General features: G+C 48.5%; 1 protein-coding gene across 3 annotated transcripts in view; it reads left to right on the top strand.

Moving 5' to 3' along the window:
* ISM1 (isthmin 1) overlaps positions 1-15,241 on the top strand; it is a 98,862-nt gene that overhangs the window by 69,662 nt on the left and 13,959 nt on the right. For all 3 annotated transcript variants that reach the window (XM_086331237.1, XM_086331235.1, XM_086331236.1), the window contains exon 3: positions 5,911-6,175. In XM_086331237.1, the coding sequence (XP_086187363.1) occupies positions 6,145-6,175 (31 nt within the window). In that variant the 5' untranslated portion in view covers positions 5,911-6,144. The remainder of the gene's footprint in view (positions 1-5,910; positions 6,176-15,241) is intronic.

Raw genomic sequence — 15,241 nt, 5'->3', positions numbered from 1 at the left:
GTGTTTTATTGATCTAATGACCTGTTGGCCCCAAAGAAAGGAATACTGAGCTGTGTTCCTGGCCTTCTCTCTCTGGGAAGACCAGCAAAGAAGAGCGTTGGTTGCTCAGAAAGATGCTCAAAGAAAGACCGATGTGTGCTACCCCTGAGAGCTCCAGCCCTAGGTCTGAGTACAAGTGTGTGTGAGTGCGCATACACACACACACACACACACACACACACACACACAGCTGGCTGCTGTAGCCTCAAGCCTCACCACACGAGTAAATCGGCTCCCTGGTAGTCCTTTAAAAGGTGAGGTGCTTTCTCAAAGGGGGTGATGGTTTTCATGCTGACAACTCTTGCCCCTTCCTCAGAGCTCTACCATTTTGCTGAAATCCACTGGCTTGACACAGGGCTGATGCAGCCAAGCAGACAGCCCCACCAGTCACCCTGGGCCATCCTCTCGTCCCGGGGAGCGGACTGCAAACAGGTGAAGGCGTACCGGGGTCGGCTTCCACTGCCGGGCGGTCTGACCTCGTCTCCCCCTCCCCCTCTGGCAACCTGCCCCCAGCCCCCACCCAGCTAGCCCTCCCTGGAGCGGGGAGTACACAGGCATTTGATACCCCTGTCTCTGAACCACACCCCAGCCCCGCCCCCTTGTCTGCAAGCACTTCCCACGCTCCAGGGCTGGGGTCCACAGTCTCCCCCTACGACCACCACCAAACCGCCCACACCTTTCCAAAGAGACAATGCTGAGCTGGGCCTCTTGACTTTTAGGAAGGGAAATCCTTTCAAAAGCCCAGCTTTTCAGAGCTTTTTTTTTTTTTTTTTAAGTCGCTGAAGCCAGGTGGCCTCTGTCCCAAGTGAATTGGGCTCTTCATTTTAAGACTGGCTTCAGGCTGTGGAAGTGAGTAGGGGGTGGGGGTGGGGGGGAAAGCCCAACAATGCACAAAATAGAAAGAAATAGCTTCAAACTCTTGAACCCAATCTCCATATTAAATTTAAAACAAAACTAGAAGTTGGGTTTTGGCAACAAATAAATAAATAAACCACTCAGGAAAGAAAGTAAATCCCCCAGGGCAAGTTCAAGCAGAACGTCAGTATCCTTGGCTGGGTTTCTGCTCCGCAGCTGATGGTCAGATAGCAGATGCAGAAATTTCTAAAATAAACTCATTATTAGGCTCACTGCATCAATTCCTTACCACAGTAGCTATTCACCACCAAATATTTCTCTTTTCTGGGTCCATCTGAGATTCGTATTCATTTCAACCAATGTGTTTCTTTCTTTTCTTCCATTGAGGGAGACTTAAAAATAGTCTTCTAAAAGCCCTTTTTTCCCCTTGTGCAGACTTATTTACACGACTGCAGGCCTCTTGATGTAATCAGATGAGTTGGCCAGGGCTACAGGTGTTGTACGTGCTTCTACTTCTGATTTTCCCACCTCCTTTCTTCCCAAAATTCTTTTGGGATGGCAGGCCTGTCCAAGTAAGAACCAAGAAATCACTGTGCCCAAGACATGGACCCACACGCTCCTGGAGACAAGCTGATTCTGTTCTGATTCTCAAGGGGGCCCTGCTGTCCCCATTGTGAGCCCGAGTCCACCCACCTCTCTTTGGGCTCCGGCAGCACCATTTCTGTCAACCAGGCTTGGCCTCTGTGGCTGCTGAAGGTTACTTGACCTCCATAGGCCTCAGTTTCCTTGTCTATACAATGGGAATAACAATCTAGGTGTAGTACCTTTGTAGGACAATACTCCATAGTGGTAGGGTTGTGCGGATTAAATGGGCTTCCCAGGCGGCTCTAGTGGTAAAGAACCCACCTGCCACTGTAGGAGACATAAGAGACATTCGATCCCTGGGTCGGGAAGATCCCCTGGAGGAGGGCATGGCAACCACTCCAATATTCTTGCCTGGAGAATCCCATGGACAGAGGAGCGTAGTGGGCTACAGTCCTTGGGGTCGCACAGAGTCAGACACACGGCTGAAGTGACTTAGCTTCTCATTAATCACAAGAATTAAATGAGATCATCCATGGGAAGCACTCAGCAAAGCGATGCGGGATGCTTCCCCAGATTGGTGGACGCTGGCTGGTGATGGCAGCAAGTGTGAAAATGACAGAGGAGACCAGTATAAAATAATTAAGAATCAGGAGATCTCGTTTTGAGAGCAGCTCTCCTTCCTTGCTGTTCACCTAAGGAATGTGAACTCTCCAGGCTAGTTTCTCTGCCTGAAATGTGGGGCTAGCTTTTGTAGAACAAGAAGTGATCCCTGAACAGGTATGCTGGAAGGCTCAAAGCATTCATGGCGCTTACCTGGAGCTGCCAGAGTTGTTTTGAGAGCACCAGTGGGTCTGAGAGGGAGGGATTATATATCTTCCTGGTCCTTTGTGTTCTTTCTTTGGCATTTGTCAAGGAAGAACGGTTACATTATCGGGGGCGTAACCGTTTGCTGCTCTGTGCTGTTGAGGAATCATTTCAACTCCCAGGGCTTCTCTTCATCTCTGGGAAATAAACACAAACCCAAACTACCTGGTCACCGAAGCTCTCAAGCTTGTTAGTCCTCTAAAAGGGCCAACAAGTTAGAAGATTCTAGAAGATTCTCCTGAGTTCCGAAGATCAAGCCTTCTGTATTCTCAGTGTCGTTAGTTTATTGCTGATTAGACTAAGAATTGTGTTCGTTTCCCAGTGGAAAGTGCTCTTCAGTGCTAAAGAGTGTGTTTCTAATAAATGTTTGAACTTTCAAGAGGAAGAAAGAAACTGGTAATAGTGCAAAGGATTTTACCCTTTCCTAATTTTGGACGGAATTCTCAAACTTGGCACTTATTCTAGTCTCTCTTTCTTGGATCTGACAACATTCAGCAAGAAGTTGGACTTGGGTCTTTTGGAAAAGTTATTTTTCTTTTACTGTCTTGATTCATGGTATGGAAAAATCCAGAAGAAACAAATATACTAAAGATGCTTCAATGCTGTGTATTGAAGACGCCAAAGGTAAGATCTAGCTCGTCAGCCTGGAAATCCACTGTGCTCCCTGCCACACCTTCAACTCGTCACACTGATTATTGTTCAAGACATTTTTATGAACAGATTCTTTGATGCTAAAGAACATGTAAATAAGAGTGAGAGCAACAGGAAGCATAAAACTGATCTCCGTCTACCTCCTTCCATTCGAGAAGTCACAATCATGCTCATTAAGTCTTTTTACTTGGATGCCTATGAAATTTCACGTTCAAGATTAGATTTGTTCTTTTGATATCAGTCCGAGGTTTCCACATTCCTAACTGCAGGGAAGGGTGGATCCTAAGGTTTGCATGGTTTTTGTTTTGTGTGGGTTTTTTTTTGTTTGTTTGTTTGTGTTATTTTTAATTCAGTTGGAGCAGTGGCTAGAAATGAAAGGGGAAAAAGAAACCTCTAAGCTGATGAGATTTAGTCATCGATAATAGTTTTTGGAGTAAATTTGTATTTTGCTACTCATTGCCTGGCCAGGCAACAAATCTGTTTTGTTTGGATCCAAGCAGCAGTTTGGGGGGAAAAAGAATCATATTGACGGTAATAGCTTAAAACATGGAATTGTTTTGATTCCCAGCTTGGAGAAATTGCAGGGCACGTTTTGTTTAGGCAATCCCTTTGACTCCAGCCTGGATACAAACGGAATACCAAAACTGTCCAGCCTGTTCCCCCTTATCTCCTACCCAGAGACTGATCTTATTACCATAATTGCAGGCTTGCCTGGCTCTTGGCAGCCTCACGCCTCCAAGACCCTTAATAGCCTTGCAGACAATTGTTGCGGCTCAGTTGTTCTGTCTGCAGGCATGGGGGCTGGGACTGCATAGGAGAAAGGTTGTGTCTTCAAAGGCTGGGCATCATGGTATCTCTGCTGGCTCAGGTCCATGCAACCCAGCTGTGCATGCCTTCCACTACATCCTTGTAGGGTTGCGTGTGGGTCCTGGGCACTGTCCCTCTCCAACAGCCATCCCTCCAGCAAACAACAGTGATACAAGATGAATGATGTAATTCTTCTTTTTGTCCTTTTGGGGGATTACTAAAAGTTCCATAATTATTTATAAATATGCAAGGGATGCTTACAAGACTGGGGTGATGGTGGTAGCATGGAATCAAGCCAATGGTGCCCTCGTAGGCATCCCACACCAGAGGAGATGCTCTCGGCCTGCCACGGCCCAAGTGTACTGGGGTAGAAGACCACACCCTGGACCTCGTGTCTGGACCACACAAAGCCACCATGAGCAGGGCAACCTCCTTTGAACGTCGAAGAGAGTAGAATTCAAACTTTTCCATTCCTGAGACAAAAGGAAGGGTCTGTTTATCTCAGGGATTGGCATGACCCGGTGCAATTTGGCAAAGCATCTCAGCAAGCCTCTCAGATGTCGAGTTAGGGCAAAGCTAGAAGAGCATCTGCCCAGTACATCTTGCGCTGATTACTTGGAGCGCATGTTTCTGATTCATTTGCACATAACTCATCCAGGGGTTGTTGCAAGAGCCATGTGATGGCCAGAGGAACCCAAGGAGTCTTTCATTATGTTTTTAAAACAAGTTTCTCTATGTTGATTGTCTCTCGGAGCCAAGAAGCTGCATTCTTTCAGCCCTGTGACTTCCAAACGAGGCTCCGTAAATCCAAGAGTGAGTTCTGACCTTGACTCTGGGACTGTCTGCTCTGACCCTGAGGGTGGGTTAAGGAGGAGTCTGTGCTGAGTCTGGTTTCCGAGATGAGTGAAACTCACAGCTGGGACAGCATGGACCTTATGCTCACATCTCTACACGACCTGTGGCATCCAGCCCCTACCAGCATCAGTGGGCTCTGGGCTCACCTGGTCACAAGAGGGGACAGGACCTAGATGACTGACTTTTTGAGAGACATTTGGAAAAGTTCATATGAGGACAGGCTCTGGAGCTAGAACACCCATGGCTGCCAGTTACTAGCTGTGTGATCTTAGGCAGCCTGTTAACTTCCCTGTGTCCAGTTCTTCTGTCTATAAGAAGCTGTCTAGCCACTACTCTGAAATTTAACAGCTTGAAACAACAATCACTGGACTGCTCGGGTGCTGTGGGTCAGGAATTTGAGCAGGGCTCAGCTGGGAGAGCTCGTCTCTGCTCTAAGTGCTATCAGCTGGGGTGACCCGGTGGTGCTGGAAGATCCAAAATGGCTCCCAGCTCAACTGACTGGGGCCTCAGAGCTTTCCAGGGACTTGGGGAGCCTTTGTTCTCTGCTGTATGGCTCCCTCATCGCATGACGGTCATGTGCACAGTAGTCTAGACTGGGCTTCCGTACGTAATGGTAGGAACTTTCTGAGAGAATGCAAATGGAAACTTCAAGACCTCGTGTGGCTGGTCACGTTGACACACCTACCACATACTATGAGTCCTTAGGCCAGCCCAGACTGCAAGGGAGGGGATGTAAACCCCGCCTCTTGGTGGGAGGTGCGGCACCCACAGAGCAGAATGGGAGGAGTGGCAAAGATCCTTTCAGATCAGTAACCACAAGGGCCGATCAATAGAACCAACACTATAGAGTCGTTTTGAGGATGAAGTACATTAATATATGGAAAGCCTTTAAAACAGCGCCTGGTACATGGTTAGTAAGTGTTCCGTTTTATGAGTTGTTCTAGTGCCATTCATGGTACACGTTGACTCCTTGAATTAAAGACTTCCCAGCAACGTAGTCATCCGTAAATCAGGGGCCCTGTGATACACTGCTTCCTCCCAAGGCAAGGCCCGTGGGCATCGGTTCCTCCGGGCGTCCCTGGAGATTCTCCCGCCGCCCTGTCACTGTGCAGCCTCTGCTTTCCCTCCCGCGGGAGGCGCGTTTCCCTCCCCAGGGAGCCACGTTTCCCTCCGCTCTCAGACTTTCTCCCGAGGGTCACCCGGCGTGGAGGCTGTTGACTCCTCCTTGACCCTGGCCTGTTTTGAATTCCTCAGGTCACCATAGAGGTGGTGGATGGTCCTGACTCTGAAGCAGAGAAAGATCAACACCCGGAGAATAAACCCAGCTGGTCAGTGCCATCCCCCGACTGGCGGGCCTGGTGGCAGAGGTCCTTGGCCCTGCCGAGGGCCCAGGGCGGTGACCAGGACTACAAGTACGAGGGCACCTCAGACGACAGCAACTTCCTCAGCCCCCCCGGCGGCTGGGACCGGCCGGCCCCGGGCCACCGGATGTTTGAAACCAAAGAACAGCCAGAATATGGTGAGTTTACCACCCAGCAATATAAAATCCGTGCAGAGAATAAACGAGGACGATGAGGCCAGTGGACGTGGAGCCAAGCAAAACCCTGTTTACAGTGTGTGGCTTTGAGTCTTCAACAAGGCAGACCTCATACAGACTCTGTCCACCCCGTCCACAGAAGGCCCAAGAGGCCCCCTCACCACATTTTTCTAGAAATACTATAATTTTAAAATAATGCCAATTATCCTCGGAAAGGTTTTTTTTTTTTTAAGTTAGGGATCTTTGAGGTCCTGCCTTTTTTTTTTTTCCAAAAAATGACGAAACCACTGAAATAACTTCCTCAAATAGTGTGTGCGTGCTCAGTCGTGTCCAACTCTTTGAGACCACATGGACAGGAGCCCAGCTGCCTTCTCTGTCCATAGAAATTTCCAGGCAAGAATACTAAAGTGGCTTGCCATTTCCTTCTCCGAACTTCCTCACGTATTTGACTGTAAAAACCTGTATTGAAAATCCATTTAGTGAAAAAGATGTGCCCAGCTGTCTCCTTTGACCAGGCAACTATGTTATGTTTACCACTGGTAGTGCAGTGGCCCTTAGAAACCCTCATGGACATGTATGTCTCAAGTTATCAAAGTGAGGCATCCCCAGCAGCAAATTTCAAGACCCCGAGTTGGGACTTTCAGTTTCCCATGCTTTTAGAGTAGGATAGGTGAGACAACAAGCAATTTCTAAGTTCAGTGGCTTAAAATAATCCATGTTCATTTCTCACTTAAGCTGGGATGGAAGACAGGGTCAGGGGAATGTGGCTCCACCCAGTCATTCGGGGACCCAGACTCCTTCCATCTTTAAGCCCCACCAACTGTGAAGGCCTGAGAATCACCCACTGGATGCTCTGCCTCTGAGAGAGGCAGTAGAGAGACAGAGCCTGTAAAAGGCTCTCATGCTTTCAACCCCCTCAGCCTGGAGAAGACAAATCACATCTGCCCAGATTCTACTGGCAAGACGTTGTCATATGATCCCATGTAGATGCAAGGGAAGCTGAGAAATGTTTTCTGTGTGAACTAGATGAAGAGGAAACCGATTTGGAAAGCATCTGGCCAGTCTTCATGAAGAATCAGGCAGGGTGCCCCACGTTATAAGAGTATTTAATATGTTACAAATGCATCCACCATGATGATGGCCTTGTGGTTCAGCCTCAGCAGACTCAGGAGCAGACGGTCTACAAGGGTGACTTGTTTTGCACCATTTGCATTCTCACCCTTACCCCCATTTTCAGCAAAAAGGCCACTTGTATATTGGCAAGTCGTTTCTGCCTGCTAATAGATGATCCTAAGCAACGTCCAAAAGAGTAGGACTTTCTTCCCAACCACGTCACTTAGTCGCAACTGACATTGAACACATCTTCTGCCCATCATTCTGCGAGGTACTGGGAATCCAAAAAAGATTAAGACATGGTCCTTCCCTGAAGAGCATCTCACCTGTTTTTGAACCAAAGGAGAAAACTTAGTAGATGGAACAAAAGAATGCCACAGTAGAGATACACAGTAAATGCTAGAGAAGAAGAAAGAGAGCTCCCAGACCCCACCCAACCGCTCATAAAACCTTCCCCTTTCCCAGAAGTCCAATTTATTTTCCAGGAAGGATTGGGAACATTAGCCAACCTTTCTGTAGCAGTTGCCTTCCACAGTCCCTCTTCATAGCAGCTCTCAAAAATTAGCTCATTTAATCAGCTCACTGAGGCAGAGACCCCACTTTACAAATGGGGAAACTGAAGCCTGGAGAAGTTAAGCAACTTTGACCTAAGATTCATCTCAGACAGTCTAGGTACGGAGTCTGTCCTCTTCATCACTGTGTTATTCTGCCTCTCGGGGGCAGAGGGGGCAGCACATCCTTTAGGGCAGTAAAGTGGATCTATAAAGGGACAGTTAGATTGGAAGATAGGAATGGGAGTAGAGCTCAGTCCAGGGCTGAGCTGTTGAACAAGAGAAATACCAAGGATCCCAGAGTGCTCGCCTGACCCTGCACAGGACTGCAGCTTAACCTGTTTGCCCAGGCCACATGGAACATGGTCTCTCTGAATGAGGCTCAGACCCTCAACATCACAATCCATCCACTGCCTGTGAAAACATAATGCCTATCCTGGGCCCAAGCCCCTTCCCTACATATCTCCAGGTATGGTCCCCAGGCCAGTAGATCAGCATCCTCAGAGACCATAAAAGAAATGCAGACTTTCAGACCCCACTCCAGGACTGTTCAATTTCAGACACGCTAGAAAAATGAAAGTGACAGGGTCAGTCGCTCAGTCATGTACGACCCTTTGCAACTACTATCCATGGGATTCTCCAGGCAAGAATACTGGAGTGGGTAGCCATTCCCTTCTCCAGGGGATCTTCCCGACCCAGGGATCGAACCGGGGCCTCCTGCACTGCAGGCAGATTCTTTATTGTCTGAGCCACCTGGGAAGCTCCTGATCTGGAAGCACGAGGCCCCACACACCAGTGTTTCTCAGTATGGTTGCCCATACTCCTCTGGGCATTTATTTTTTAAATCCCAATGCCTGGACTTCTCTCTAGATCAGTTAACTTGGAGTCTCTGGGGTGGGACCCGGGCATCAGGGATTTTTAAAGCTCCATGAATGACACCAGGGTGCAGCCCAGATCGAGGGCCACTGCAGTCCTTCCATGGAATGTGCAGGAGTGAGACCTGGAGTCCTTGTATGCTTCTTTCTTTTTTTAGTCAAGGTCAGCAGGTGATTCTCATGCTCATGGAAGTTTGATGATCACCACTTAGAAACAGTTTTTTCATCTAAAGTTTTTACACAATATATTCTGCTGAATTTATGAACATTAAGAACCTCCCCCTCCATTTCCATCTTGAGGGTAGAATTTGCCTCTGCTGGAGCAGTTACTTTCGCTGTCACAGCCACCTTCACCCCAGATTTCTAGATCTACAATACCTGGGGGTTGGGGGGGTACCCTGTGTCTGCATCTTACAGCATCCCTGGGTCGTGGAGAGACTTCCATCCTGATGATTGTGAGGTCTCTCTTAGTAACACTGCCATCATTAAACTGTGGTTCAGTCATGTCTGACTCTTTGCAACCCCATGGACTGTAGCCTGCCAGGCTCCTCTGTCTACATGAACAGACCGTGGGGTCGCAAAGAGTTGGACATGAGTGAGCAACTAACAGACACACACACTCCCACATTGCAGGCAAATTCTTTACTGTTTGAGCCACCAGAGAAGCCCTAGACATCAGGATTCCTACTTTATAAAGTAAATCTGGTCCCTTTATGGAATCCCTAAAGCAGTGCTTCTCAGACCTTTGCTGCTGCTGCTGCTGCTGCTAAGTCGCTTCAGTCATGTCCGACTCTGTGCAACCCCATAGATGGCAGCCCACCAGGCTCCCCGTCCCTGGGATTCTCCAGGAAAGAACACTGGAGTGGGTTGCCATTTCCTTCTCCAATGCATGAAAGTGAAAAGTGAAAGGGAAGTCGCTCAGTCATGTCCGACTCTTAGCAACCCCATGGACTGCAAGCTACCAGGCTCCTCCATCCATGGGATTTTCCAGGCAAGAGTACTGCAGTGGGGTGCCATTGCCTTCTCCGACCTTTATATGCACACAAATCACCTGGGCATCTTGGTAAATGCCGTGCCTGAAGCCACAGATGAAGAAAAGGGGCGGGCGACCTGGTGAAGCCGACCCTGCTGGTCCTCGGACCACACTTTGAGAAGCAAGACTGTAAGTGTGTAGCTTACAAGCTACAGTCACTCAGTAGCATTTGCAATGTGGATGAATCATTACTGCTTCTCGGTATGGCTCACAGGGAGTATACAAATTCCAGAATTCTTTACAGGATCAGATGAGCGAAGTCCCCTTTTATTTCAATCAGCAAGAAAGTATAGAGCAATTTCTAAGTGTTTATCCCTGTGTCGGGGGCCAGGGAGGATACAAGGAGAGAATATTCAGCCCAGAAAGGTGAGGTTCATGCAGTGGCAAAGCAGCACCCATCACTGGGCTTTTGGACTTGCTGCCCTGTCTGAGGCCAGCTACAGTTGCCATAGGAACTGGGCTTAGTGGAGGCTATCAATTGCAAACATTTGAAGTTAGCGTTTTTAATAAGAATGCAAATGTCTGCAGCCAGAGTATTTCAGAAAATCCTTGGTGAAATAAGTAGAATGTAGCAGCGTCTTTAGAATAAATTATAAAATACACAGCAAAGTTCACTTCAGTCACTCAGTCGTATCTGACTCTTAGCGACCCCATGAACTGCAGCACGCCAGGCCTCCCTGTCCATCACCAACTCCCAGAGTCTACCCAAACCCATGTGCATTGAGTCTGTGATGCCACCCAACCATCTCATCCTCTGTTACCCCATTCTCCTCCTGCCTTCAATCTTTCCCAGCATCAGGGTCTTTTCAAATGAGTCAGCTCTTCACATCAGGTGGCCAAAGTATTGTAGTTTCAGCTTCAATATCAGTCCTTCCAATGAACATCCAGGACTGATCTCCTTTAGAATGGACTGGTTGGATCTCCTTGCAGTCCAAGGGACTCGCAAGAGTCTTCTCCAACACTACAGTTAGAAAGCATCAATTCTTCACCGTTCAGCTTTCTTTGTAGTCCAACTCTCACATCCATACATGACCACTGGAAAAACAACAAAAGATAGACCTAATGTGTGATGGTGGAAGCATGTAATGACCATGAGTCAGCTCACCCTTGGCCTCTTTGTGTTTGAGATACTTAAGTTGTCACCCAGGGCAAATAAAGGATCCAAATAAGTATCTTTCTGTCAAATAATAGTATACCATCCCCAAGATTGCTGTAAATAACCTGATAATGCAATCAGATGAACACAGCCAAGTGTAATTTGGGCTGGTAGTCGATTCTTTGCAATTCTCTGACAGACTGTGGTCCTGTTTTAATAGATTTCACAGTGATTTTTTGGGAAAGGTTTTTCTTTGTCTTGTTGAATTATAGCCACATAATGGGTATGTTGGTCTTCTCTGGTGGCTCAGATGGTAAAGAATCCACCTGCAATGCTGAAGACCCGGGCTTAATCCCTGGCTTGAAAAGATCCCCTGGAGAAAGGAATGGCTACCCACTCCAGTGTTCTTGCCTGGTGAATTCCATGGACAGAGGAGCCTAGAGGGCTACAGTCCATGGGGTTGCCAAGAGTCAGACATGACTGAGCGACTAATGCACTCACATACAATAGGTATCTTAAGGAAGGGCTGTTTGGGCCAGAATCAAAGCTGCTGGAATATCAGGATATAGAGCAGGATATGGCCAGAGCAGGCAGCTCTCAGATCTCATCCCAGCCCTGCCAAGTTTGAGCTGTGTGACCTTAATCAAGCACCTTAACCTCTCTGAGCCTCAGTGTCCTTATCCATAAAAGGTGAGTGTTTCCACCTACCTTGCAGGGTTATTACAGCAGTTCAATCAGGGTGTTTGATTGAACACCCTGGTTCAATCAAACAGACAGAGCCGCTGGTTAAGGCAGGGCTTCAGTAAGTGGCAGTCACAATCGTCTAGCTAGGATTAGTGGTGGAGGTTTGCCAGTGGCTCAGCCAAGACTCAAGTCACTTCAGTTGTCCAAATACTGTAACTGGACCGCAGAACTCGAGTGCCCTGAAAGTATATAATGACCACTTTAAAATGTCAAATGACATCCTAGAAGCCCAGCTCTCAGCCCACTGCCCTGTGGATTGTTCTCTGCCCTCACTCAGCTCTTTGGTGTCACAGACAGGGCTGCCACAGCCTCACATAAACGTTCACAGGGACTAGTCTACTGTCTTTGTTGTCGTCCTTGTAATTACTGGGGCTCAAGTTCATCTTCTGCTCTCAGCGATGCTCCCTGGTAGGTAAGCCAATGAAAATAGGCTTCTTTTATTATAGCAGAAGGGAAGATTGCCCTCAGAGCTTTGTCGCCTCCCCTACATCAGAAATTCCCTTTCTGTCCTTCAAATACATTAAACAATAGAAATCCCTGGGAGGAGGGGCTTGGCTGGGATGCTCCTCCAGGGCTGTGTGCTCTAAACACTTCTGGCGAGTGGACTGACGTGCCCACTTTTTGTTTCACTTCCTTGCTAGGCCAATAGGAACGATCAGCCATGTGGAGATATCAGTGTTCCATGTCTAACTTTGGGGGCCCAGCGTAAAGAAGTGTTTGGAAAATAAATGGCTTTGCTAGCTTTTTTTTTTTTTTTTTAAGCCATGGAGAAATCCACTTCAGATCAGATCAGATCAGTCGCTCAGTTGTGTCCGAGTCTTTGCGACCCCATGAATCGCAGCACGCCAGGCCTCCCTGTCCATCACCAACTCCTGGAGTTCACTCAGACTCACGTCCATCGAGTCAGTGATGCCATCCAGCCATCTCATCCTCTGTCGTCCCCTTATCCTCCTGCCCCCAATCCCTCCCAGCATCAGAGTCTTTTCCAATGAGTCAACTCTTCGCATGAGGTGGCCAAAGTACTGGAGTTTCAGCTTTAGCATCATTCCTTCCAAAGAAATCCCAGGGCTGATCTCCTTCAGAATGGACTGGTTGGATCTCCTTGCAGTCCAAGGGACTCTCAAGAGTCTTCTCCAACACCACAGTTCAAAAGCATCAATTCTTCGGCGCTCAGCCTTCTTCACAGTCCAACTCTCACATCCATACATGACCACAGGAAAAACCATAGCCTTGACTAGACGGACCTTTGTTGGCAAAGTAATGTCTCTGCTTTTGAATATGCTATCTAGGTTGGTCATAACTTTCCTTCCAAGGAGTAAGCGTCTTTTAATTTCATGGCCACTTACTGAAGTAATAAATCCTTGATGGTTCCAGAGTCTCCAAGCCATTCAGAGAGCATTCATAGGGAAGGTTGTTCTGGTGTATTTGTGACAGCTTTTGCTACTTTATTGTTTTCTTTTAAGAATTAAAAATAGTATATTTATTTTTTGGCTGTATTGGGTCTTAGCTGCCCGGTGGCATGTGGGATCTTAGTTCCCCAACCAGGGATCAAACCCACATTCCCTGCATTGACAGGTGGGTTCTTAACCACTGCACCACCAGGGAAGTTCCAGTTCTTGCTACTTTAGAAACCACTCAACAGTAAAAAAAAAAAAAAAAATCCATCTGCAATGCAGGAGATACAGGTTCAATCCCTGGGTCGGGAAGATCCCCTGGAGAAGGAATTGGCAACCGACTCCAGTATTCTTGCCTGGGAAATCCCATGGACAGAGGAGCCCGGCAGGATACAGTCCATAGGGTCACAAAAGAGTTGGACACAACTGAGCTACTAAACAACAGCAATCTAAAACTTACTGGCTTAAAAGCACAAATGTCTTTGAGAGAGAGAGTCTGCAGGCTGTCTGCACCATTGTTCTGCTCTGGGCTGACTTGGCTGGGGCTGTGTGCTCCAGCATGGCTTCATTCCCAATGGTGGGATCCCTGCTGGCCAGCTGGGGTGCAGGGACCGGTGGGCCTCTCCCCCTCTGGCCCCACACCTTCCGGGCTCACCGAGGCTCTTCACGTGGTGGAAGAGTTCCCTCAGGGACAAGGCAAGCCCTGAGGCGCCGGCACCTTTCTAGCCTCTGTGTTGCATCATGTTTGCTGTTTTTTCAGGGGCCAGAGCAAGTCACGGAGAAGGCAATGGCACCCCACTCCAGTACTCTTGCCTGGCAAATCCCACGGACGGAGGAGCCTGGTGGGCTGCAGTCCATGGGGTCGCTAGGAGTCGGAAACGACTGTGCGGCTTCATTTTCACTTTTCACTTTCATGTGTTGGAGAAGGCAATGGCAGCACATTCCAGTGTTCTTGCCTGGAGAATCCCAGGGACGGGGGAGCCTGGTGGGCTGCGGTCTACGGGGTCGTACAGAGTCGGACACGACTGAAGCGACTTAGCAGCAGCAGCAGCAGCAGAGCAAGTCAGAGGCCCAGGGCTGGGGTGGGTGTGAAAGGGGGTGGGTACATAGAGAATTATGGAATCATCTTTCACAGAATTTGATACAGTACTAACGTTCAATAATTTAGACCAAAAAAAAAAAAAAAAAAACCATAAGAAATTACCTCAGGCAGGGATTCCAAGATGGTATGTTTAATGCTAAAATCTCAACATTCAGAGACAATATTCCCCCAAGCTAGCTTTCCATCTTATCATACCAGGGAGGACGTCCTGCCAGAGAATTCTAGGTGGCTGAGGCCCCTTTGCTTCTGCTGAGCCGAGCAGGATACCTCTTGGCATCACTTGGATTGTGTCTTAGGCTGAGACCCACCCCACAGGGGACAGCAGCTCTTCCTCCGTGAATTAATAAGCTTTCTCTGACTCACCCACTGCCCCCTTTTTATGAGTGTGAAGACAGTATCACCTGACTGGTGACTTTTTGTGGTGGTGGTTGTTCCTTTTAACAAATCAGACCCCAGGAAGAGCCACACGGGAGGTGCTGAGTGTGCTCCTGCGTGCGTGTAACACATGGATACACCCACCGACAAGAGTGTGAGCGTGTGATTGTTTCAGGCACATCCTTTGTGTCCTTGGCGAGTTTACCAAGAGGCCTGGGAGGTGGCAGCCCCGGCCCCCTGCTCAGCAATCTCTCCGGTTCCACTGCACTGATGCTCAGGAGGAGATGGAGAGATGGAGGCAGCCAGGGTGGGAGGGGAAGCAGACCCGCCTCCCTTGCACGAGGCAGGAGTTTCAAACATCTGCTTGGCCACGTGGTTGGAAAATCATGTCTTAGAAGGAAATCAAAATTCGGAAAAACCCCTTTGGGGGAGTCAGGAGAAAGGGATGGGGCCCCCGGGGGCAGGTGAGGTGTGGCTGGACTCTCAACCGTGGGTTAGGGGAAAGGATTAGGACTACCCCCACCGACTCTCACACTGGGCTAAAGTCAGTGGCCCTGGGTTTGCCTGAGACTGAACATGCTGTAAACACAGCCTGGGAGTCTGGCCCGGGTCCCGCAGTTCAGGTAGAAACATGTGTGGACCGCATTCTTGCCAGGCCTGCGTAATAACAATCACCGAGACCTGTTCTGAGCGGAGCAGGACCCTACCCTGTGAGGCCAATGACTGGGGCTGCATGCTTGGCACTGGCAGAGACCCCAGGGCTGG

Source organism: Bos grunniens, chromosome 13 (assembly GCF_055505025.1).
Source record: "Bos grunniens cultivar Pamir isolate PY7600 chromosome 13, Bosgru_T2T1.0, whole genome shotgun sequence".
Classification (NCBI taxonomy): Eukaryota; Metazoa; Chordata; class Mammalia; order Artiodactyla; family Bovidae; genus Bos; species Bos grunniens.
This window is presented reverse-complemented; position numbering and strand designations above follow the sequence as displayed.